Here is a 26,799-nt window from a genome sequence, read left to right on the forward strand (position 1 = left end):
TTCTGCTGTATGAGATTACTAGAACTTTCATGAGGAACTTTATGTAGCAGAAGGAATATTTTTCAAGGGAGAAAAGATTAAAATTCCTGCAACACTGAGGAAAGAAATGCTGCAGTGCATACATGAAAGTCACCTCGACTTAGAAACATGCAGGAGACGAGTTCAAGATGTATAATGTATCGGTCTGGAATGGGAGTACAAATTGGGGAAATGGTGAATGTGTGTGCAATGTACCAAAAGTACAGTAAGTCACAACAAAAAGAACCACTTCAACCACAGTGTTCCAGAGAGGCCCTGCCAGAAAATTGGAGTGGACTTGTTCATATTTGACAACAGTGAGTACCTACTAGCAGTAGATTATTACTCAAAGTGTTTTGAGTCTGTGCTGCAGTAACATGATAGTAAGAACATCACTGTAATAAATAATTTAAAATCAATTTTTGTTCGCCATGGCACACCTGAAGTGCTCATCTCAGATAATGGTCCACGATTCTCATGCACTGAGTTTCACAAATTTGCACAGGGCTGGGAGTTTTGCCACATTACGTCAAGTTCCAAATATCCACAATCCAATGGAATGGTGGAACACACCGTGCAGACCTTAAAACACCTGTTGAAGAAGGCAAAGGTGGACAGAGAGACCCCTACCTGGCTCTGATGGATTTCAGGAATACTCCATTAGAAGGCATTGGATCATTTCCAGCACAGCTCCTGATAGGGAGAAGACTGAGAACTAAGCTTCCAACTGCGCCCCAACTGTTATTTCCACAGCTAGTGAGCAACAACGTGCAGGATCTGCTCAAACTGAGACAGCAGAAGCAGAAACAATACTTTGATCGAGGTGTCCAATCTCTACCTGACCTGAACATGGAAGAGACAGTGAAGATTCAGCATGAAGGGATGGGGGATCCTGCTGTTGTCAGAGGGAGAACCAAGGTCTTAAATAGCGCAGACTCCAAATGGACAACAGTACAGGAGAAACCAGAAAATCTTATGGAAAACAAATGAAATGCAACCCTGCACTGAAACAGAAAGTGTCACTGAAGATCAAAAGCCAGAATGCACCAGTGAGGAAATAGATAACCAGTCAAAAAGCCTGAGCGTCTTGAAAGTTATTCAAGGGGTGAGAGTGACATAGAGCTGGAAAAGACCCCTTGTCCTTCAAAATCACCTCTGTTGCCATTCAGAGCATCCAGTGGAAGAATTGTGAAAAAACCAGAGGTACAGAGATGAGTAAAAGACAAAACAAGCTGATCAAAACAGTAAGAAAGAATAGATAAGAGACTTTGTGTACTTGAGTTGTATATAAGTTAGTCTTTTAAAAATGGAAATGTCATGACAATAGTTGATTGTGGTAGTGGGCTCCAGTATTAGATACTATATGGTACTCTGTACTAGGAATGGTGTTACCTGACCTGCGGATTGAAAGTCAAATAGCGCATTTTGGAACCTGTCATGATAGAATTCAGTTACTGCAGATATGTGTTTAAATTGGGAAAATGTGTTATCAATAAAGTTAGCTCAGCTACAGTGTCGACTGCCTGTGTGCAACATTGAAACAAAAAACAAAGGCAGCCCCAAAGAATTTGTATTTTTCCAGCCTTAAGGACATCCCAAAGTATGTTACAACTAAAGCATGGTCGCTATTTTGTATTCAAATGTAACAGTCAGGATCACACCAACAACAATGAGATAAAAGACCAGGAAAATCTTGGTCTGTGTCTCCTGCTAACACAAGATGGCTGCCAATACATGCCTGCACATGTGTACTCGTCCACGCATGCACAGAAGCCAATGATGTCATTTGCAGGAGAGACAGTGCCAGCTGGATTTTATTCAGATCCTGAAACCACCCTGAGCCCTGTGGCAGGCAGGCAGTCATGGTGCAGAGTCTAGGGATAGGGATGGAGAGGAGACTTCTGATCCATCTGGTGATGACGCAATTCTGTGGCTTGTTTCCAGTGACAGACCAGGATTAAGGGGGAGAGGCTTTGAAGTGGGAGATTCGGAAACTTCTGGAGGCTGCAGTTGCAAACTTTATAAAGAGACTGTTTCCCTTTAGTAAAAGGTGTTAACTTGACACTGCCAGCATAAAAACATTTGCAATTCCAGATTTTGATATCCACGCATGCACCCTGCTGCAAATTGCCCCCTATAAAGATTGTTGCCACATTACAACAGCGCATGCACGGCATGGGGAGCAAATGTAGCTAAGAAATAAATGTTGACCAGGGCAGGGAAAAGCTTCCCTGCTGCTCTTTAAATCGTACTAACTGATAATTGACATCTACCTGAACCAGCTCTTGGTTTAAGCTCTCATCTGGAAGACGCCTCTGCAGTGCATCAGTTCCTCTGTTCTGAAGTGTCAACCTAGATCATGGTCTCAACTTAGAGTGGGGATTGAAGGCAGATTTGTATGATTCAGTTTAAAACAGGAACGCATTTGGATAAGAGTCCGATGTCAGAACAGATTTCTATTTTATGTGCACTGCAGTTTGAAAGAGGTGCAGTTTAACACAGTGCCACACATGCACAAATAACCTGAACCTTCTGTTCAGTGGTGGGCTCATGTGGTTTTAATTATGTGACCATTGACTAGAAATTAGTCTGTTGCTAATAGTTGTACTAATGTATCTGGTTACACATTCATGGTTGTAAAAGCTTTGCTGCCTTCGGCTAGAATAATCCCAGTCATGTCTTTAAGGGATAGTAATTTATTCCAACTCTTACTATATTTCATTTGTATATAAAAAAAAAAATAAGATTTCACCAGCACCAACTGCCATAACATTGTCCCGGCAGGCCGATCGTGTCAGCCTGTTCCTGCCCCACGGAACTCATTTCTTGCTATCTTGACTCCATTCCCTTGTCCAGTCCCTTCCCACCTACATCCGTGATTCCTCTGACACCCTACATCATATCAACAATTTCCAGTTCCCTGGCCCCAACCGCCTCCTCTTCAGCATGGATGTCCAATCCCTCTACACCTCCATCCCCCACCGGGATGGTCTGATCGCTCTCCGTTTCTTCCTCGAACAGAGGCCTGAACAATCCCCAACCACCACTACTCTCCTCTGTCTGGCTGAACTTGTTTTCTTACTGAACAATTTCTCCTTAAACTCCTCTCACTTCCTCCAAATAAAATGTGTGGCTATGGGTACCCGCATGAGCCCCAGTTATGCCTGTCCTATGGGGTATGTTGAACATTCCTTGTTCCAGTCCTACTCAGGCCCCCTCCCACAACTCTTTCTCCGGTACATTGATGATTACTTTGGTGCTGCTTCATGCTCTCGTCTGGACCTGGAAAAATTTATTAATTTTGCTTCCAATTTCCACCCCTCCATCATTTTCACATGGTCCATCTCTGACACTTCCCTTCTCTTTCTTGACCTCTCTGTCTCAATTTCTGGTGATAGACTGGCCACCAGTATTCATTACAAGCCTACCGACTCCCACAGCCAGCTCGACTACAGCTCCTCTTACCCCGCTTCCTGTAAGGACTCCATCCCATTCTCTCAGTTTCTTCGCCTCCGTTGCATCTGTTCTGATGATGCCACTTTCAAATACAGTTCCTCTGACATGTCTTCCTTCTTCCTTAACCGAGGTTTTCCACCCACGGTTGTTGACAGGGCCCTCAACCGTGTCCAGCTCATCTCACTAGCATCCGCCCTCCCACCTTCCTGTCCCTCCCAGAGCCATGATAGGGTCCCCCTTGTCCTCACTTATCACCCCACCAGCCTCCGCATTCAAAGGATCATCCTCCGCCATTTCCGCCAACTCCAGCATGATGCCACCACCAAACACATCTTCCCTTCACCCCCCTGGTGGCATTCCGCAGGGATTGGACACTCTGGTCCATTGCTCCATCATCCCCTACACTTCAACCCCCTCCCACGGCACCTTCCCATGCAATTGCAGAAGGTGCAACACCTGCCCCTTTACTTCCCCTCTCCTCACTATCCAAGGGCCCAAACACTCCTTTCAAGTGAAGCAGCATTTCACTTGCACTTCCCTCAATTTAGTCTACTGCATTAGCTGTTCCCAATGCAGTTTCCTTTACCTTGGAGAGACCAGGCGCAGACTGGATGACCGCTTTGCGGAACACCTTCGGTCTGTCCACACGCATTACCCAAACCTCCCTGTCGCTTGCCATTGTCGCTTGTTGCTTCCTCCTGCTCTCATGCCCACATGTCCGTCCTTGGCCTGCTGCATTGTTCCAGTGAAGCTCAACGCAAACTGGAGGAACAGCACCTCATCTTCCGACTAGGCACTTTACAGCCTTCCGGACTGAATATTGAGTTCAATAATTTTAGATCATGAACTCTGTCCTCCATCCCCACCCCCTTTCCAATTTCCCACTTTTTTTTTCCAATAATTTATATAGATTTTTCTTTTCCCACCTATTTCATTATTTTTAAATGTATTTCCATCCATCGTTTTATTTCTGCCCTTTAGCCTATTTCGATCCCTTCCCCCCACCTCACCCCCTACTAGGGCTATCTGTACCTTTATTATCACATTCCTTTGATAATATCACCAGCTTCAACACCTCTTTGTCCTTTTGTCTATGACATCTTTTGATTATCTCCACCTATCACTGGCCCTCTATCTAGCTCTACCTGTCCCAACCCCCCTTAAACCAGCTTATATTTCACCTCTTCTATTTTTCCTTAGTTCTGTTGAAGAGTCATATGGACTCAAAACATTAACTGTTTTCCTCTCCGCAGATGCTGTCAGACCTGCTGAGTTTTTGCAGGTATTTTTGTTTTTGTTTTGGATTTCCAGCATCCGCAGTTTTTTGCTTTTGCCATATCATTGCCATGGTTTTGTTACTATGGACTGTTATAACTGCTCAGCAATTGGGCCTTTTAATGAATTTTAGTTATAATTATAAATCCATTTACACTTTTTTGAATATGATTGGGCATCAAGTTTTGTGAGGACTTTTTATTTAATTACAGCTTTAGTTTAATTTCCCCAAATATGTGTGACTTTAGCATAAACTGCACTGTTGCTATTATGTTCTGGTGAGGCAACAGATTGCAGGGCTTAATTTACTTCATGGTAAGACTCAACACTAGGGGAGGATTTTTCGCTCGAAGGGTGGGCTCGGCAGGAGTGGCCGGGAAGCCGACCGCTGGCCATGATCGGGGCTGGACTGCAATAACACGCTGATGGGCCAATTAAGGCTCGCCCAGCATCAAGTGCGCATGGCGGCACTCAGCGCTGCCTGTGGGCGGGGGGGGTTAAGAGGGCGAGTGCGCAAGTTTGTGGGTGCGCACTGGATATGCTCTCTGAGGCACAGAGCTGCCTCAGAGTTGAAGAGTTTTGAACATTAAATATAAAGTTATTTAAAATATGACTGTCACATGAGCAGGGACATGTTATTACTGAAATGCTAACATTTATATTTTATTTTTATTTGCTGTTGGAAACCTCATCCCACCCATGGATGAGGTTTCATTAAACACTCAAACGTTGCTTGGCTTTTCATCTTGCCTGCCAACCGGAAGTTTGGACGGGCAGCAAGATTGGCGTTAATAGGCCTTTTAATTGTCAGCTGGTGTGCTGCCGACTCCCACACGCATCCACCAGCCGAAATATCGTGTGAGTGCATGATGACATTTGGATGCTCGCCTGATGTCAATGCGCATCATTTTACTCTCGGTCAGGTTGGGCATGCGCTTACCCAGCAAGTGTTATATTCTGGCCAAGGATTTTTTTTGGCAGTGTCACCTGCCTACTCTAGTGTTAATATCCTGGCAGAAGTGGATTCTTGACTGGTCAGACATTTCTTTTTGAAAGACATTTCTTTTTGAAAGACAATCCCTGCCCCCTAGGGGACAGTGTGGACCACGGAGTCCGCACTTCAATTTTGTGAATGGTAGATCTCGTGTAAATATGTGAGAAGTTTCTGCCTTGAATGCAACTATTGTAAATCAGATGTTGTACTTGGTACAGGCTATCAATTCCATTCCAGTGTGCTTCACTGTAATCAGCTGGATGCATATAGTATTGAAAATAATACTTACCAAATGCACATTTATCTTATTATAAATTGCTTTTGCCACTTTTCCATCTTGAAACTTTTTGATGGAAAATTGATGGAAGCAAGCCAGTGATAATGTTTTGCATAAAGGTCTCTGTCCGTTCTCAGGCCAGTTAATAAAGTGGACAGAGATATTTATGTTCACTCTTTTCTTCTACCCCTCCCCATATCTCATGATAGTAGCTACCATTCCTCAGAATCAAATTAGTGCAATACCTTAAATAAGTTTTACCTTCATTAGAAGATATTCTTTTGAAAAAATGTACTGACTGTGCGATCTTGGTTCACTCAATGGCCTTCCTTCCATCATAAGGTCAGAAGTGGGGATGTTTGCTGATGATTACATGATGTTCACCATTTGCGATGACTCAGATACTGAAGCAGTGCATGTCCAAATACAGCGAGACCTAGACAATATCCAGTTTCGGGCTGACAGGTGGCAGGGAACATTCATGCCACACAAGTGCCAGGCAATGACCATCTCCAACAAGAGAGAAACTGAGCTGAGCTGGCCACAAGAGCAAGTCAGAGGCTAGGAATCCTGTGGCGAGTAACTTACCTCCTGACTCCTGAAAGCCTGTCCACCACCTACAAAGCACAAGTCAGGAGTATGATGGAATACTCTCCACTTGGCTGAATGAGTGCAGCTCCAACAACACTCAAGAAGCTTGATATTTTTCCCAGCTTTTACTTGTAATGAAAAATTTAAATTCTAGTGGTTGGTAGTTCCATCTGGAAGCTAAATGTTTAGGTCTGTAGCATGTTAGTGATTTGGGGGAGGAGAACTTTCAGCCCTGGTTTAACTTGCACTACATATACAGACTTTTCTCCCCAATCAGCAAGAAGCAATGTCCTAGCCATTGTGGAAGATCTCTTCTGTTCACTGTGAATAAATTGCAATTTTTAAAAAACAGGTTTATAGTTTGATGGCACATTATGCAACTTTTAATATAAAAGTGCTAAATTAGTTGCATTTATTTTAATTACAATTTAATAAATACAAATAATATCTGATGGCCTAATTACCTTTATATTTCAAGTACGCATTTTTTGGGGTGTATTATCGTGGAAAATGTAATAAGATGTTTGTGCAAGTGTGTGTTGCTACACGATGTTCCCTGGTGCATATTCTTAAGACTACAATGACTGATTTCTGCTTGTGGCATTGCGCTAATCTAGTTATTGTTTGCTCATTCACAGGAATGGGTTACGGCAACTGACATCAAAGTGACCTTGAATCGGTTGAACACCTTTGGAGATGAGGTTTTTAATGACCCGAAGGTTCTGAAGTCCTACTATTATGCTATTTCAGACTTTGCAGTTGGTGGAAGGTACTTTTATTATTCCTTCATTTTAACATTTTATTTTTAAAGCCTATTAGTGAACTCTCAGGTTATTCTATTCTAAGGTTCCCCCTGAGACCAGTTCAGTGTAATCTTAGATTGTCAAGTCTTGAAAACTCTTTTGTGAATTGTTTTCCATTAATATCAGTAGATCATGAGCACTGTTCCCCGTAAAGTGCATGCATGCATAGCCATGGTGCGCAGCAACATACCATACAGGCCGCTCACAAGCTTTCCCCTTCAGGATACCGCACGTGCGTCATCGCAGGCATAATTTAATGGTACTGCACAGTAGAATGGACATCCCATGTGCAACAGAAAGGACTTAGAGAGGACATTGATCACAAGTTAGTTGAAATACCAGAACAATTTAGGTGCTAATTGATGCTTATTTAATAATTACTTTGGGTTTTAAAGAGAGTGCATGTTTATAAGTGGATTAATTTCACATTCAATAGTGTTTGGCAGTTGCTGGGAGCATATGACATCTTTCTCCCTATAGTTACCAGGTTGAGAAATTAATTGGAATATAGGGACAGAAGAAGATAATTTAACTCCTCAAACCCATTCCACCTTTCAGTCAGATCATGGTTAATTTGTATCTCAAATCTATTTTACTCATCTTTGTACCATATTCTTTGATAGCCTTACCTAACAAAAATCTATCAATTTCCAGTCTTGAAAAATTAAATTGACCCACTTCATTGACTGAATTCAGGGAACAGAGTTCCATACTTCCATCATCCTTTATGTGCTCCATGATTTCACTCCTGAATGATTTAGTTATAATTTTAAGATTGTCCCCGCTTGTTCTGAGTTCCCCACCAGAGGACAATAGTTTCTATATTTACCCAATCAAATTCATCATTTTCAACATCTGAATTGGATCAACCTTCTAAACTTGAGGAATGCAAGCCATGTTTATGCAACCTGTCCTCATAACGTAATCCTTTAGGCCATAGAATCATTCTGTAAACCTGTGCTGAACCTTTCTGAGGCAAGTGTATACTTCTTGAGATGCAGTGTCCAAAATTAAGTATAGTACTCTGAAACAAAAACAGAATTACCTGGAAAAACTCAGCAGGTCTGGCAGCATCGGCGGAGAAGAAAAGAGTTGACGTTTCGAGTCCTCATGACCCTTCAACAGAACTGAGTGAATATTAGGATAGGGGTGAAATATAAGCTGGTTTAAGGTGGGGGGGGGAGAGAAGTCGGTGGGGGTGGGTGATGTGGTTGTAGGGACAAGCAAGCAATGATAGGAGCAGATAATCAAAAGATGTCACAGACAAAAGAACAAAGAGGTGTTGAAGGAGGTGATATTATCTAAACAAATGTGCTAATTAAGAATGGATGGCAGGGCATTCAAGGTACAGCTCTAGTGGGGGTGAGGTGGAAAGACTAGCAGAGCATAAAAGATTTAAAAATAATGGGAATAGGTGGGAAAAGAAAAATCTTTTTAAATTATTGGAAAAAACAAAAGGAAGGGGGAAGAAACGGAAAGGAGGTGAGGATGGAGGAAGGAGTTCAAGATCTAAAGTTGTTGAACTCAATATTCAGTCTGGAAGGCTGTAGAGTGCCTCGTTGGAAGATGAGGTGCTGTTCCTCCAGTTTGCGTTGGGCTTCACTGGAACAATGCAGCAAGCCAAGGACAGACATGTGGGCAAAGAGAGCAGGGTGGAGTGTTAAAATGGCAAGCGACAGGGAGGTTTGGGTCATTCTTGCGGACAGACCACAGCTGTTCTGCAAAGCGGTCGCCCAGTTTACTTTTGGTCTCTCCAATGTAGAGGAGACTGCATTGGGAGCAACGAATGCAGTAGACTAAGTTGGGGGAAATGCAAGTGAAATGCTGCTTCACTTGAAAGGAGTGTTTGGGCCCTTGGATGGTGAGGAGAGAGGAAGTGAAGGGGCAGTTGTTGCATCTTTTGCGTGGGCATGGGGAGGTGCTATAGGTAGGGGTTGAGGCGTACAGCGTGATGGAGGAGTGGACCAGAGTGTCCCGGAGGGAACGATCCCTACGGACTGCCGCCGGGGGGGTGAAGGGAAGATGTGTTTGGTGGTGGCATCATGCTGGAGTTGGCGGAAATGGCGGAGGATGATCCTTTGAATGCAGAGGCTGGTAGGGTGATATGTGAGGACAAGGGGGACCCTATCATGTTTCTGGGAGGGAGGAGAAGGCGTAAGGGCGGATGTGTGGGAGATGGGCTGGATACGGTTGAGGGCCCTGTCAACGACCGTGGGTGAAAAACCTCGGTTAAGGAAGAAGGAAGACATGTCAGAGGAACTGTTTTTGAAGGTAGCATCATTGGAACAGATGCGACGGAGTCGAAGGAACCGAGAGAATGAGATGGAGTCCTTACAGGAAGCGGGGTAAGAGGAGCTGTAGTCAAGGTAGCTGTGGGAGTCGGTAGGCTTGTAATGGATATTCTTGGACAGTCTATCACCAGAAATTGAGACAGAGAGGTCAAGGAAGGGAAGGGAAAATGTCAGAGATGGACCATGTGAAAATGATGGAGGGGTGGAGATTGGAAGCAAAATTAATAAATTTTTCCAAGTCCCGATGAGAGCATAAAGCAGCACCGAAGTAATCATCAATGTACCGGAGAAAGAGTTGTGGGAGGGGGCCGGAGTAGGACTGGAACAAGGAATGTTCCACATACCCCATGAAGAGACAGGCATAACTGGGGCCCATGTGGGTACCCATAGCCACACCTTTTATTTGGAGGAAGTTTGAGGAGTTGAAGGAGAAATTGTTCAGTGTGAGAACAAGTTCAGCCAGACAGAGGAGAGTAGTGGTGGATGGGGATTGTTCGGGCCTCTGTTTAAGGAAGAAGCTAAGGGCCCTCAGACCATCCTGGTGGGGGATGGAGGTGTAGAGGGATTGGACGTCCATGGTAAAGAAGAAGCCGTTGGAGCCAGGGAACTGGAAATTGTTGATTTGACATAAGATGTCAGAGGACTCACGGATGGGAAGGGACTGGACAAGGAGAGAGAAGGGAGTCAAGATAACAAGAAATGAGTTCCGCGGGGCAGGAACAGACTGACACAATCGGTCTACCGGGATAGTTCTGTTTGTGGATTTTGGGTAGGAGGTAGAAGCGGGCGGTCCGAGGTTGGGCGACTATCAGGTTGGAAGCTGTGGAAGGAAGATCTCCAGAGGAGATGACGTCAGTGACAGTCCTGGAAACAGCGGCGTGATGTTCAGTGGTGGGGTCATGGTCCAGGGAGAGGTAGGAGGAAGTGTCTGCGAGTTGACGCTCAGCCTTTGCGAGGTAAGGTCAGCGCGCCAGACACCAAAGTACCACCCTTGTCAGCGGGTTTGATGACAATGTTGGGGTTGGAACTGAGAGAACGGAGTGCAGTAAGTTCAGAGAGAGACAGATTAGAATGGGTGAGAGAAGCAGTGAAATTGAGACCACTAATGTCACGCCGACAGTTCTCAATGAAAAGATCAAGAGAAGGTAAGAATCCAGAGGGAGGGGTCCAGGTGGAGGGGGAATATTGGAGGTGTGTAAAAGGATCCGTTGAACAGGGAGAGGACTCTTGCCCAAAGAAGTGAGCACGGAGGCGAAGACGGCGGAAGAAGAGTTCAGCATCGTGCCAAGCCCGAAATTCATTGAGATAAGGGCATAAGGGTATGAAACTAAGTCCTTTGCTGAGCACTGAACGTTCAGCGTCGGAGAGGGGAAGTTCAGGGGGTATAGTGAATACATGGCCGGGGCTGGGATTAGAAGATGGGGTGGGGACGGAGGGACAGGCAGGGGTGGAGGGTCCTAGATGGGTTTTGGAGTCGATGAGTTGTTGGAGCTTGCGTTCCTTAGCACTTGAGAGAAAGAGAAAAAGTTTCTTGTTGAGGCGTCGGATGAGACGAAGAATCAAATGAAACTGGGGGCATGCGCAGCTTTGAAAAAGGGTGCAGTGGTGCTGCTGGAGGGAGAGGTCGAGTGTGTTCATATGGCGGCGCATGGCACTGAGTGTGGATCTCAGAATGTGACTCTTGAGTATATTACTCAAGTACAGTAGCTCTGAGCGAAACTTTCTACACCTGAAGAATAATGCCCAACCTTTTCAAGATGAAGTTCAACAATTCCATTAGCCTTGTTGATTTTTTTTTCCACCTGTACACCAACTTTTGTGTACCTGAAGACACAGATTCCTTTGCTCCTCCACAGTTTCTTATCTCTTGCCATTAAGAAAATATTCTGATTTGTCTATCTTGGACCCAAAGTGGATGATGATCTTACACTTCCCCACATTGAACTCCATCTGCCAAAGTTTTACAACTTACTTAATCTGTCCATGTTTCCTTGTATGTTCCTGCTTCTATTTACATAGGGGCAAATAATGAGAATAGAACAATTGTTTAATAATAAGCACAATAGAGTTCGATTCAACTCTGAAAGCAAGAAGGTAATGAATTAATAGGAACATATAAATTTTGGTCCAAATTAACAGAAATGGACAGAAAAGTAGGGAAACAGGGCAATGAATAAGTAGCAGGGAATCTGTGAAGGGTAGAGTACAAAATAGATAAATATTTCTGTAAGGAAGTGTGTTAAAGAAGAGTTTTGTGGTTTGAGAAATTAAAACTAAACTTAATTTTACAAGTGAGGCATAAAAGAAAATTAGTGCAAATAGTATTATAAAGAAAATTGAGAAATATAGAAAGAAGAAAAGAGGTGAAAAGAAAGATATAGAAGGGCTTAAAAGGGGCCTAAGAAAGGGCTAAAGAGAACGTATCAAATAAAAAAAGAAGCAAAAGAACAGTAAAAAAAAAAGAAGATATGCCCACATGGGATGAAGGGGAAATTAGCTATGGAGGATGAAAATGTGCCAGGCCTATTAAGCATTTTAGAATTGATGGTAGAAGTAAATGTGTAGATGCATTGGAGAAGGATGTGGAAGATTTGTTGGAAATAACAATTGAAAAGAAATTACCAAACCTCAATGTGGCTAAGTCACCATTCTCTCTTTCTCTCTCTTAAATACTGTTTGGCTGTGGCAATTTTGTTGGGGGATGCATTACATCTCTGTTCATGAAGGAAGTGAATGATAAACCAGGTAATTACAAACTAAATAGTCCAACGTTAGTCATGGCCAAAATCGTAAAATCTATAGTTTGAGATCAGGTCAATGAGAATTTGAAAATTGTGGGTTAATTGAGGACATCTAGCAAAGTTTTGTTAAAATTTATTTCACAAATTTGAAGATATTTATATGGAAGTAACCATTGGATAGTCTAATGTCAATGATTGAGAAATCTTTAGAGACAGTAATCCACCGCACAGTTAATTGGCATTTGGTAAATTATGGGCAAATACATGAAAATCATCATAGCTTTGTTTAAGGGCAATTTGTGTTTTGCTAAGATAAAAGCAAAATACAGCGGATGCTGGAAATCTGAAATAAAAACAGAAAATACTGGAAAAGCTCAGCAGGCCTGACGGCATCTGTGGAGAGAACTCTGAAGAAGTCATATGGGCTCAAAACATTAACTCTGTTTCTCTCTGTACAGATGCTGTCGGACATGCTGAGCTTTTCCAGCATTTTCTGTTTTTATTGTGTTTTACTAACTTAATTGAGTAATTCGATGAAGTAACAGAAGGGGTTGACGAGCTTAGTGCAGGTGATCTTAATGGACTTTCAGAAGGTATTTGATGAAGTATTAATTGTAGACTTGTTAGTAAAATTAAAGTCCATGGGATTAAAAGGACAGTGGTAGCATGGATACAAAACTGACTAAAGGGCAGAAATCAAAGACTAATGATGCCTTTTAGACTGAAGGGTGTTACATAGTAGTTCCCCATTGTTCTTTTTGATAAATCAATGACCTGAAAATGGATATACAGGGCATAATTTCAGATCAGATAATAAACTCTGAAATGTAGTAAATGAAATGAAGAAGATAGTAACAGATATCAGGAGGATATAGACAGACTAACAGATATGTAAAAGGCATCATATGTAGTGCTTTTTGCAAATACCGACATCTCAAAGTGCTCTACAGCCAATAAGCTACTCCTTGACGTGTAGTCATTGTTGTAATGTGGGAAATGAGGAAGCCAATATGCACACAGTGAACTGCCATAAACAGCAATGTGAGAGTGACCAGTTAATTTGTTTTTTGTGTTGTTGATCAAGGGGTAAATATTGGCCAGGGCACCAGGGTAATTCCCCTTCTCTTTGAAATAATGAGCCAAAGAAACTAAGGTTGTAATCCTTAGAACAGAGAAGGTTAAGAGGGGATTTGAAAGAAGTGCTTAAACCATGAACAGTTTTGATAGAGCATTGGGGTTTTTGGTAACCAGAAGGCACAGCTTTAGGGTGATTGGCAGAAAAATTGGAGGTGGCACAAGGAAACTTTTCTTTACTCGGTGAGAAGTAGTGAACTGGAATGCCCTGCCTAAAAGCATGGTGGCAGCAGATTCAATGGTAAAATTCAAAAAGAATGAATATTTGAAGGGCTATGGGGAAAGAACAATGGGGTGGAATTAATTAGATTGTTTTACCTAAGAGCCTACCCTGGTGTGGTAAGCCATATAACCACCTTCTGTGTTGTATTGTTCTGATTTTATGAAAGGAAGGCAGTAGATGTGTTTAGGGTTTTAGAAGGTAGTAGGTAAGGTGTATTGTGGGAAGCTTGTTACAAAAATTTCAAGTGTATGGTGTAAGAGGACATGTAGAATACAACATGGATTAAAAAGAAGAAACAGATGGAAACCAAAGAGTTAACTTTAACAGATGTTGCTAGAATTGGAGAAATGCTGGAAATGTGCTCCAGGACTGGTGCTGAGGTCAGTTTTATTTTCGGTATGTATGAAGGTATAATATCGATGTTTGTTAACAATACAAAACTTGCCCAACTTGGCATTTTTCATCTGTGATGCTAGATGTTGGCTGCTGATAGCCAGATAAAACATTGATGTTTCCAATGTGTCCATTCAGTGCACTTTCCCAACCTGGTCACGTACCAGTTGGAGGAACCCTGGTTAATTTTTATATTTAGCTTAGTTGTGCTGTAACTATTATTGCATTCACTGCTGCTACTCCATTAACTAAACATAGCTGGAAATCAAGGGAGACTGATTATTTTTAATGGGAGGTATGTTGTTTTGAGATCTCAAGTAGATAGTGTATAGAGGAATTGGGATGGAAACCTCCCCAGGAGAAATGTCTGGTTTGCTTAAAAAGTACAGAAGATATTTGTCTTTCAAAGCAACATCACAGGAAAATGTCCACACTCCCCACCCTTTATCTTACATTATTTTAGATATATTAATTGTTATGGACGGTGCAGTATTACAGTTTACGTGCTTGAACTGATTTTCCTTGAAAGTGAAGTCCTATGTCATTTGGTGAATGGAAGCGGTGCCCCTCGCTAAAAATTACTAATTCGTGTGACCATATAATGCAGGAGTGATTTGGGAATAATTCTAGCTGCTCCATACTATCGGTATATGTTTGTCAAGATGCAGTTGAAGATAATGGTGATGTTATGGGACTAGTAATCCAGAGACTCAGGCTAACACTCCAGGGTCATGGATTCAGATCCCACCATGGCAGCTGGTGGAATTTGAATTCAATTAATAAATCTGGAATATATAGCTAGTCTCAATAATGTTAACCATGAAACTTTCATCAATTGTCATAAAAGCTCATCTGGTTCACTAATGTCCTTTAGGGAAGGAAATTTGTTATCCTTACCTAGTCTGGCCTACATGTGACTCCAGGTCCACAATATGGTTGACTCTTAACATCCCGCTGAAATGGTTTAGCAAGCCATTCAGATCAAGGGCACTCAGGGATGGGCAATAAATGCTGGCCATCCCAGTGAAGTACAAATCCCATGAAAGAATATTAAAAAGTTTACTAAGGATCTAGAATTTGGTCATTTCATTAGATTTGTTAATATATTTATAATAGCTTAAAGCAGTTGTTAGGAGTTAATATCGCAGTTCAGAAAATCCAGTTCAGAGTAGCTAGTTTACAGAATTGTAGCAAGTAATTGTTGGAATAAAGAGATGTCAATGTAAAAATTTACAATCATCTCTTACTGACAGGGCTTAATGTAAAAATTGTGATTTCAACTAATCCCACAAGCACCACAAGATGAAGTGGTCTCTTTCTGTACTATATCATTCTATGATTTCTCGTAACTAGAAGTCTATTTCCGTTGGTTTGTTAAAATACAAGGTTTGTATTATTGATTTAAATTCAGAAATGGAAGGGCACTGGTTAAGGGTATACTTGTATTGTGTTTTATTTTTGATGCAGCTGCAGACATGAATCTAGGATGGTATGTTCCTTCCTTGTGCTAGGGTCAAGAATATCACTGAGCAGCTGCAGAGCATTCTGAGGGGGGTAGGGGTGTGGTGGAAGGTAAACAGCCAGAGGTTGGGATCCATATCGTGCCATTGACGTAAGCAGAAAGAGAGATGTAATCCATTAAAAAGATTTTAAGAAGCTAGGAAAGAAATTTGCAAGCAGGGTCTCAAAGGTAGTAATCTCCACACTAGCCTTCTGCTCGTGTATGTAGAAATAGTGGAAGGGAGTCAGAAGAGCAGATATGTAGGCAAATTTCTGTGTGCAAAAACAGTGGAGCAGTAATAGTTGGAGACTTCAACTACCCTAATATCAATTGGGATATGAAGGGCACAGAGGGCACAAATTTCTTGAACTGCATTCAAGAACTTTTTTGGCCAGCAAGTAACGAGCCCAATGAGAGGGGGCATAATTCTAGATTTAGTCTTAGGAAATGAAATTGGGCGAGTGGATGAAGTAGCAGTGGGAGACCATTTTGAAGAAAGTGACCATAATACAGATAGATTTAGCATCATTATGGAGTAGGGCAAATATAGAACAGGAGTAAAAGTTCTAAATTGGGGAAGACAAATTTTACATAATAGAGGTGAACTGGTGAGAGTGGACTGGATACAGCTACTAGGAGGGAAAATAATGTCAAATCAGTGGGACGTATTGAAAAATGAGATTCTACAGTCACAGTGTAAACATGTACCCACAATGAAAAAGGGTGGTACTGCTAAATCTAGAGACCCTTGGTTATCCAGAAACATACAGGCTAAGATAGAACAGAAAAAGAGGACTTATGACAATCACAAAAAGTTTAATGCTATAGAAAGCCTAGAGGAGTATAGAAAGTACAGGGGTGAAGTAAAAAAGGAAATTAGGAAAGCAAAGAGAGGATACAAAAAAATATTGGCAAGTAAAATCCAAGAAAACCCAAAGATGTTTTTCCAGTACATTAAGAGCAAGAGGATAACTAAGGAAAGGGTAGGACCTACCGGGGATGTACTTGGTAACTTGTGCATTGATGCTGAAGATGTGAGCAGGGTTCTCAATGATTACTTTGTCTCTGTCTTCACTAAAGGGAGGGATGATGCAGATATTTTAGTTAAAGTAGAAGAGTGCAAAATATTAGATACAGTAAGCAAAATGAGAGAGGAAGTACTAGAGGGACTGGCATAAGATGGATAAATCACCAGGGTCGGCTGGATTGTATCCCAGGTTGTCGAAGGAAGCCAGGAAGGAAATAGCGGATGCTCTGAAGATCATCTTCCAATCATCATTAGATACAGGTGAGGTACCAGAGGATTGGAGGTCTGCGGATGTTGTACCAATATTTTTAAAGGGTGCAAGGGATAGGCCAGAGAATTATAGGCTAGTCAGTCTGATTTCAGTGCTGGGAAAATTATTGGAATTAATTCTGAGACACAGGATAAACTGTCATTTAGGCATATATTGATCAGGGGTAGACAGCATGGCTTTGTTAGGGGAAGATCATATCTTGTTAACTTAATAGAATTTTTTGAGGAAGTAACAAGGAGGATTGATGAAGGTGGTGCAGTGGATGTTGTCTACATGGATTTTAGTAAGGCATTTGACAAGGTTGCACATGGCAGACTAGTCTGGAAAGTGAGATCCCATGGGATACAGGGAAAATGGTGTGTTGGATCCAAAATTGGCTCAGTGACTGCAAAGGAAGGGTAATGGTCAATGAATGTTTTTGCGAGTGGAAAGCGGTTTCTACAGGGCTCGGTATTGTGGCCCTTGCTGTTTGTTGTATGTTGTCGAGATGTACTAGTAAGAGGCTTCTTCAGTTGAGCAGCTAACTTTATTTACAGAGCTGGGTTAGCTGCAGGCAAAGCTAGAATACACACTCTAGACTTGGAAAACTACACCCCTTGTAAGCTTCCCCGTACTCAGTGCTGCTTGGCTGTTCTGACCACTTGACCCTTACTCTGTAAGGCTAGCTTTAAAGCAATAATCACTACATATATATTACTGATTTGGACTTAAATGTGGGCGGCATGATTGGGAAATTTGAAGATGACACAAAAATTGGCCACGAGGTTGATAGTGAGGAGTCTAGCTGTTGTCTCCAAAATTATATCAATGGTTTGGTTGAGTGGGTGGAAAAGTGGTAAATGGAATTCAATCCAGAAAAACATGAGGTAATGCATTTGGGGAGGGCAAACAAAGCAAGGGAATACTCAATAAATGGGAGGATATTGAGAGGGGTTGAGGAAGTGAGAGACATTCCTCAGATGTCGACAGATCCCTGAAGGTGGCAGGACAGGTGGATAGGTTGGTAATGAAAGCACATTGAATGATTTCCTTTATTGGACGTGTTATTGAATATAAAGGAAGGAATATAATACTGGAACTGTATAAAATGCTGGTTGGCCACAGCTGGAACTTTGTGTATAGTTCTGGTCAGCACATTACAGGGAGGACATAATTGCTCTAGAGATAGAGTACAGAGGAGATTTACTAGAATATTTTCCAGGGCTTGAAAATTGCAGCTATGAAGAAAATTTGGATAGGCTGGGTGGGGTTGTTTTTGTTAGAATAAAGGAGACTGAGGGGTGATCTATTTTGGATATATAAAATTGAGGGGCATTGATTGGGTAGACAGGAAAGACCTGTTTCCCCTAGGTAAGGGGTCAATTACCAGGGGGCATAGATTTAAGGTGATTGATGGATACAAGGTGTTCAGTAAGGATAGGGAAGGAAAAGGAGGAGGAGGGGTGGCTGTAATGATGATGGAGAATATCACCATGCTGGAAAAAGGATGTCCTGGAGGGGCCAAGAATAGAATCTAGTTGGTTGGGGTATTTTTACACTACTGGGTGTATTCTATCAGCCACCAACTAGTGGGAAAGATATAGAGGGGCAAATCCAGGGAAATTATAGAGATGCAAAAGCTTTAAAACTGTTATAATATGGGACTTTACACGATTACTATCCTAGTCTGTGTTAGGATAATTAAAGGGCAGCGAGGGAGAAGAGTTTCTGAAGTGTGTTCAGGAGAATTTTCTTGATCGGTATGTTTCTGGCCCAATGAGGAAGCAGTTATTGCTGAATCTGGTTCTGGGAAATGAAGTAGGTCAAGTAGGTTGGGGAAGATCGAGAAGTCGGGGAAATTTTAGGGAACAGGGATCATAGTGTCATAAGGTTTAGATTAGCTATAGATTAGCTAAGGTCCAAAAAAAGACTAAAATGGGTGTCCATTTTCAGTGGATGAGAACATCTCTGTCCCACGTAATTTGGTATGCAAGATTGGAAGACAAAACTAATGGAACTTTAAAGGGCTACCTTTAAAGAGGAGATGTTTCCTGTACACTCAAGTACATTACCATGAGGGGGAAGGTGGGACAAACAAAGCCAGAGCTCCCTGGATGATGAAAGAGAGAGTCAGATTAAGCTGAAAAAAAAGGTGCTTATGACATACCAGGTTGCTAATACAAGTGAAAAACAAGCTGACTGTAGAACGTTCAGAGGGGAAGTGAGAAAGGAAGCCGTAGAGGTAAAGAGACAGCATGAGAAGAACCTGGTTTTTAATGTTTCCCCTTTTTCCTGAGCTGCTGATACAATCCCATGATTTGTTAATCAGACATGTGTATCAGTAGAGTGAAAGGGGCAGATGTCATTTGTGTTATATTGTGGATTGGTGCCAGAGAAGTCAGAATGGTAAAGTTGTATTATCTACAGAGTTGAACTGTTCTGTAAATGTAGCCACTTTCCTAACATCAGTTGATTGCACTGTGATTAATTATCCTATGAGAACCAGCATTGGGCCTCCAATTTCACCATTGCTACAGTCACTCTGCCTACTGCGTGCAGATGTAATGAAAGAAAGATGAAACCTAAATTTACACAGCACCTTTCATGATGTCTCAAATTATTTTGCAGCCAATTAAATACTTTTGAGTTGTAGTCACTAGTGTAATCTAGGCAATATTATCAAATGGCAGAGTAGGCTTGAGGGGTCGAATGGTCTACTCCTGATCCTAGTACATATGTTTGTATGTTATTGTAGATGATGAGATGAGCTGGGTTAGATGGCCTTTGTTATCCATAATTATCTTGCTAATGGATCATGGTTGGAGCTCTGCTTATTTTGTTGTTCATGGACATTTACTATGAGCAGGCTTTGTGGGGTGACATTTCCAGGACAGAAGTGTAAAATAGGCTCATGGTGAATCAGTAACCTGCTTTGCACTGCACACGAGTCGCAAGAGTCTTTTCCATTGAATTGTATCTTGTCCTTTTGTCCACTTACCTATTATCCCACTCTATCTTGGTGCTTTTCTGAATTTTTAAAGGTATTGAAATATTGTTATAAAGTTGTGTTGCATTGTAGATATTGAAAGGATATTGTAGTGAGAAGCAGCGATCAGCAGAGTCTTCAGACTTGCTGATCAAGAAAACACAGATACAATTGTGAACCATTCAGTCCTCTGGCCTCTTAAAAATTGCATGGCACAGAGACACCCGAGAGCTCCAAAGTTTCTCACTGACATTGAAGACATATGTTGTTCAATCATTCCGCTTTGTTGCTCAGGAGTAATTCGAACCTTCTACCCTGTGGGATTACTGATACACCCTTTGTATTAAATAATTATATTGAATACTATCATGCACCCAGGCAGGAGAAAGCCTTCTACTTTTTCTACAAAATGGAAAAGATCTTGTGCAATTTATCTGGGTTGCAAATATTGAATTTTCCCCCAGATATGAGTTTACTGTCACCATGTCCATATGGTGCATGTGCAGAACTTGTTAACAAGGGATGAAGCAGCCACCAAAATCCGTGACATCACCAGCATAGAGTTATAAATGACTAATGGGTTATTTTCAAGTCAAATTAGCAATATTGCAAGATGATATTAAGGTAAAATTTGCACTCTCTGGTTTGCTGAATAGTTGCAGTGGAATCCCCCATAAGGTGCACACAAAGTGACGCTGCATTATATCGTTGCTGCTCTTAATATTAATGACACATTCTGACTACATCAGATGATATTTGTAACCAAAAGCCGACAATGTTGTTGTTTTATTAGGACCTTTCTATGATTTTTTGGTGAATTGATTGGTGAATCTTGAAAGGGGAAAAAACATCATGCATGGTTGAGGAGAGGGTTAAAGGGTTGGGAGGGGTGGGAGGAAGCAGCCAGCAAACAGGAGAGGCACCAGGGCTCATGATTTCTCAGAGATAAAAACAAAAAACTGCAGATGCTGGAAATCCAAAACAAGAACAGAATTACCTGGAAAAACTCAGCAGGTCTGGCAGCATCGGCGGAGAAGAAAAGAGTTGACGTTTCGAGTCCTCATGACCCTTGGACAGAACTAGGTGAATCCCAGGAAGGGTTGAAATATAAGCTGGTTTAAGGTGGGGGTGGGGGGAGAGAAGTGGAGGGGGGTGGTGTGGTTGTAGGCAAAAGCAGTGATAGAAGCAGATCAACAAAAGAACACATAGGTGTTGAAATTGGTGATATTATCTAAACGAATGTGCTAATTAAGAATGGATGGTATGGCACTCAAAGTATAGCTCTAGTGGGGGTGGGGAGAGCATAAAAGATTTAAAAATATTTTAAAATAATGGAAATAGGAGGGAAAAAGAAAAATCTATATAATTTATTGGTAAAAAACAAAAGGAAGGGGGAAGAAACAGAAGGGGGGTGGGGATGGAGGAGGGAGGTCAAGACCTAAAGTTGTTGAATTCAATATTCAGTCCGGAAGGCTGTAAAGTGCCTAGTCGGAAGATGAGGTGTTGTTCCTCCAATTTGCGTTGGGCTTCACTGGACCAAGGAATGTTCCACATACCCCATAAAGAGACAGGCATAGTTGGGGCTATGTGCTATGTGGGGTATGTGGAACATTCCTTGTTCCAGTCCTACTCCGGCCCCCTTCCACAACTCTTTCTCTGGTACATCGATGATTACTTCGGTGCTGCTTCGTGCTCTCGTCGGGACTTGGAAAAATTTATTAATTTTGCTTCCAATCTCCACCCCTCCATCATTTTCACGTGGTCCATCTCTGACACTTCCCTTCCCTTCCTTGACCTCGCTGTCTCAATCTCTGGTGATAGACTGTCCACCAATATCCATTACAAGCCTATCGACTCCCACAGCTACCTTGACTACAGCTGCTCACACCCCGTTTCCTGTAAGGACTCCATCCCATTCTCTCAGTTCCTTCGCCTCCATCACATCTGTTCCGATGATGCTACCTTCAAAAACAGTTCCTCTGACATGTCCTCCTTCTTCCTTAACCGAGGTTTTCCACCCACGGTCGTTGACAGGGCCCTCAACCGTGTCCGGCCCATCTCCCACGCATCCGCCCTCACGCCTTCTCGTCCCTCCCAGAAACATGATAGGGTCCCGCTTGTCCTCACTTATCACCCCACCAGCTTCGCATTCAAAGGATCATCCTCCACCATTTCTGCCAACTCCAGCATGATGCCACTACCAAAGACATCTTCCCTTCACCCCCACTGTCGGCATTCCGTAGGGATCGTTTCCTCCGGGACACCCTGGTCCACTCCTCCATCACCCCCTACTCCCCAGCCCCCACCTATGGCACCACCCCATGCCCACACAAAAGATGTAACACCTGCCCCTTCACTTCCTCTCTCCTCACCGTCCAAGGGCCCAAACACTCCTTTCAAGTGAAGCAACATTTCACTTGCATTTCCCCCAACTTAGTCTACTGCATTCGTTGCACCCAATGCGGTCTCCTCTACATTGGAGAGACCAAACGTAAACTGGGCGACCGCTTTGCAGAACACCTGCGGTCTGTCCGCAAGAATGACCCAAACCTCCCTGTCGCTTGCCATTTTAACACTCCACCCTGCTCTCTTGCCCACATGTCTGTCCTTGGCTTGCTGCATTGTTCCAGTGAAGCCCAACGCAAATTGGAGGCACAACACCTCATCTTCCGACTAGGCACTCTACAGCCTTCCGGACTGAATATTGAATTCAACAACTTTAGGTCTTGACCTCCCTCCTCCATCCCCACCCCCCTTCTGTTTCTTCCCCCTTCCTTTTGTTTTTTTTCCAATAAATTATATAGATTTTTCTTTTTCCCTCCTATTTCCTTTATTTTTAAATCTTTTATGCTCTCCCCACCCCCACTAGAGCTATACCTTGAGTGCCCTACCATCCATTCTTAATTAGCACATTCGTTTAGATAATATCACCAACTTCGACACCTATGTGTTCTTTTGTTCTGCCGTCTGTGACATCTTTTGATGATCTGCTTCTATCACTGCTGTTGCCTACAACCACACCACCCCCCTCCACTTCTCTCCCCCCACCCAACCCCCCCGCCCCCCACCACCCCACTTAAACCAGCTTAAATTTCAACCCTTCCTGGGATTCACCTAGATCTGTCAAAGGGTCATGAGGACTCGAAACGTCAACTCTTATCTTCTCCACCAATGCTGCCAGACCTGCTGAGTTTTTCCAGGTAATTCTGTTTTTGCTCATGATTTCTCATCCTGGCCCTGCATTTTATTATCATATCGAAATTTGATCTGGTACAAAGAATACACTTATAGGTCACAAAAAATGTAAACTGAATAAGCTGTGAGCAAAGGTTAGTCAAGTTCAAGATGCAAGAAAATAAAGATTTTAATTTTTAGCACACAGAACCTCAATAGCAGCTTGGCACTTAAATTAAAACGTAAACCAGTTACAATTTTCTTCGAGTACTATCAGTTAAATCTTCTACTAGGCCATATACTTTGGTATTAAGTGTTTAATGAATTACTTCTGATGTGTTGTAGAATCTAATGGGCATGTTTGTTCCAGTAGGAGCTTTCTACAAGTATTTACCTTCAAGAATGGAGCTGGGATTTGCAAAATTACTGTTTTCAACTTTATTTAAAATAAAATTTGTGAACGATACTACGTATTGTCCTATTGGTGATTTGAGGCTTTTTGAACATTTGGTTAATGCTTGAGAAGTGCTATTCAATTTACTGTCTGCCCCATATAGTGGGAAAACTATTAACATCAAAATACCCAATATAAATGTCAGGGGCTGTACTTGATGAAAGAAGAGAATGATGCCTCATTTGCTTTATGTAGTTGTCTTTGATAAGTTTTGCTGGCAACAACCCTTAAAGCCAAAAACAGAATTACCTGGAAAAACTCAGCAGGTCTGGCAGCATCAGCGGAGAAGAAAAGAGTCGACGTTTCGAGTCCTCATGACCCTTCAACAGAACTAGGTGAATCCAAGGAAGGGGTGAAATATAAGCTGGTTTAAGGTGTGTAGGGGGGGCGGGGTGGTTTGGGTGGGGGGAGAGAAATGGAGGGGGTGGTGTGGTTGTAGGGACAAACAAGCAGTGATAGAAGCAGATCATCAAAAGATGTCACAGACAACAGAACAAAAGAACACATAGGTGTTGGTGATATTATCTAAACAAATGTACTAATTAAGAATGGATGGTAGGGCACTCAAGGTATAGCTCTAGTGGGGGTGGGGAGAGCATAAAAGATTTAAAAATATTTAAAAATAATGGAAATAGGTGGGAAAAGAAAAATCTATATAATTTATTGGAAAAAACACAAGGTAGGGGGAAGAAACAGAAAGTGGGTGGGGATGGAGGAGGGAGCTCAAGACCTAAAGTTGTTGAATTCAATATTCAGTCCGGAAGGCTGTAAAGTGCCTAGTCGGAAGATGAGGTGTTGTTCCTCCAGCTTGCGTTGGGCTTCACTGGAACAATGCAGCAAGCCATGTGGGCAAGAGAGCAGGGTGGAGTGTTGAAATGGCAAGCGACAGGGAGGTTTGGGTCATTCTTGCGGACAGACCGCAGGTGTTCTGCAAAGCGGTCGCCCAGTTTACGTTTGGTCTCTGTCGCTTGCCATTTCAACACTCCACCCTGCTCTCTTGCCCACATGTCTGTCCTTGGCTTTCTGTTTCTTCCCCCTTCCTTTTGTTTTTTCCAATAAATTATATAGATTTTCTTTTCTCACCTATTTCCATTATTTTTAAATCTTTTATGCTCCCCCCACCCCCACTAGAGCTATAAAATTTTGAGCATTGAAAATCCCTTGGAAAGGGGGGTGCACCGTTCCCAGAAATACTGCTATACCAGGTCGATGCGTGGAGTGGACGGAGCAAGCCCCTATTCCATCTCCCTGCTCCAAAAATCAATTTAATATATGGTCCCCAGATAAGGGACCTATCAGATATTAAACTGATAAGAACAGATACTACACTTGATCTTTGCCCTACCATCCATTCTTAATTAGCACATTCGTTTAGATAATATCACCAACACCTATGTGTTCTTTTGTTCTGTTGTCTGTGACATCTTTTGATGATCTGCTTCTATCACTGCTTGTTTGTCCCTATAACCACATCACCCCCTCCACTTCTCTCCCCCCACCCAAACCACCCCCCCCCCCCCCCCCCCCCCCCCCCAACACACACACACACACACACACACACCTTAAACCAGCTTATATTTCACCCTTTCCTTGGATTCACCTAGTTCTGTTGAAGGGTCATGAGGACTCGAAACGTCAACTCTTTTCTTCTCCGCCGATGCTGCCAGACCTGCTGAGATTTTCCAGGTAATTCTGTTTTTGTTTTGGATTCCAGCAACCGCAGTTTTTTTGTTTTTATTTTTTGTTTTTAACCCTTAAAGTCAACTAAGTTAATGCCATTGCCATTATTTGAGTGCAGATAAAGGCACACATGGTGGGCATCAATGTTGTGCACAATTATAAGGGATGTGAGCTTGAGTTCTGATAGCACTGGAAACTCCAGTTCTTATTGGCCTTGCAAATTGTGACCAAATAAAGCACATTCTATTATGAGCTCTTGGAGCTGCATTCTAGTGTCACCTTCTCCAATGTCTGCTCAATACGTAACCCCCATTCCAAAACTTGCTACCATCATTAATTGTCTGTTCCAGTTATGGAATTCTTTCTTTTTAAGAAGTGATGCTAATTGGTGAATTAGAGGAGATGGGACTGTGACAAATTTCGGTCTGCCTTACATATTTTCTCGGGTTAAATAATACTTCCTAAGCAGGCCCCTACATCTTATACTCAGGACCGTGCCTATGCTGCCTATGCTGCCCAGTCAATGTTACAACAATAACACCGAGGTGATAACTTTTTAGGAAATTGTGCTTGTGGTGGTGGGGGAGCTTGTCCCATTTCACGAAAAGAAAGAACTTGCATGTTACTGCCGATCTAGCAATCCTGCTCTCACATGCTTCTCCTCCATCTCGTGACCAATAGCAGAAGCTCACTGCACCTGTGCAAAAGACAAAGACACCAAGGTCATCCACAGTCTCCCCCTAGAAATGCAGGACAGGTGGTATCCCAGGGAGACAGAAAATTGGACATGGGGCAAACGGTGAAATTATGGGACAACCCTGTAAAATATGGACCAGTTGGTCACCCTGAATAACACCTTTGTGTGATCTGAACTGGATATTGTTTCCTTCATACACATCCGCTTGTCCATTTTTTCAGTGAACAGCAGAAAACATTTCATGAGATGAGGCTTGTTTATTTTCTGGTCTGCAAGTCAACGTACAGAGTGCCAGTTATAATCCAAATTCACTCGATTTCCTTAACTAGTAAGCCCCCCTTTTGAACAAGAAAAAAAGCTACACTACATTATTTTATATTAGAGACTGAAAAACCTTTCCTAGGCAGCCAACCAATTTTGAACTTAAGTTGAGTAAACTTTGCCTCCCAAGCCGAACTTCCCAGGACCAGTTGAATTTACTGATCGAGAACATGGGTTTCTTTTTCTTTACTTTTGATCACAGAAAGTTGCTGTTTATAGAGAATTTTCTGTACAGGAGTCTCGTGATCATTTCAGACTGGGAAATAAGTGGCCAAAAATCATATGGTTGAGGATCCTTAAGCAATCAGTAGTGGTAATTATTTTGCCTGGGCTGAATTGGAATCCAGATCCAAGTGCTGCAAGGACAGTGCATCAACCTACTGTGGTTGTCCAGCTTTATCAGTTTGAGAACTTGCATGTTTGACTTAACGTGAAATGTTCGTCTAAAAATGTCAGAATATTTCATACGTTTCAGATGCTGCTCTTTAACCTCCCATTCTTTTTCTAATTCCA

At 42.3% G+C, this 26,799-nt stretch overlaps 1 protein-coding gene and 1 pseudogene across 1 annotated transcript in view; one reads left to right on the plus strand and one right to left on the minus strand.

The window, feature by feature from the left end:
- lamc1 (laminin, gamma 1) overlaps positions 1 to 26,799 on the plus strand; it is a 319,589-nt gene that overhangs the window by 205,346 nt on the left and 87,444 nt on the right. Inside the window, exon 3 of the mRNA XM_041207964.1 lies at positions 7,250 to 7,380. Coding sequence (XP_041063898.1) covers positions 7,250 to 7,380 — 131 coding nt within the window. The remainder of the gene's footprint in view (positions 1 to 7,249; positions 7,381 to 26,799) is intronic.
- LOC121289480 lies at positions 24,757 to 24,970 on the minus strand (annotated as a pseudogene).

Source organism: Carcharodon carcharias, chromosome 16 (genome assembly GCF_017639515.1).
Source record: "Carcharodon carcharias isolate sCarCar2 chromosome 16, sCarCar2.pri, whole genome shotgun sequence".
In the NCBI taxonomy this organism is placed as follows: Eukaryota; Metazoa; Chordata; class Chondrichthyes; order Lamniformes; family Lamnidae; genus Carcharodon; species Carcharodon carcharias.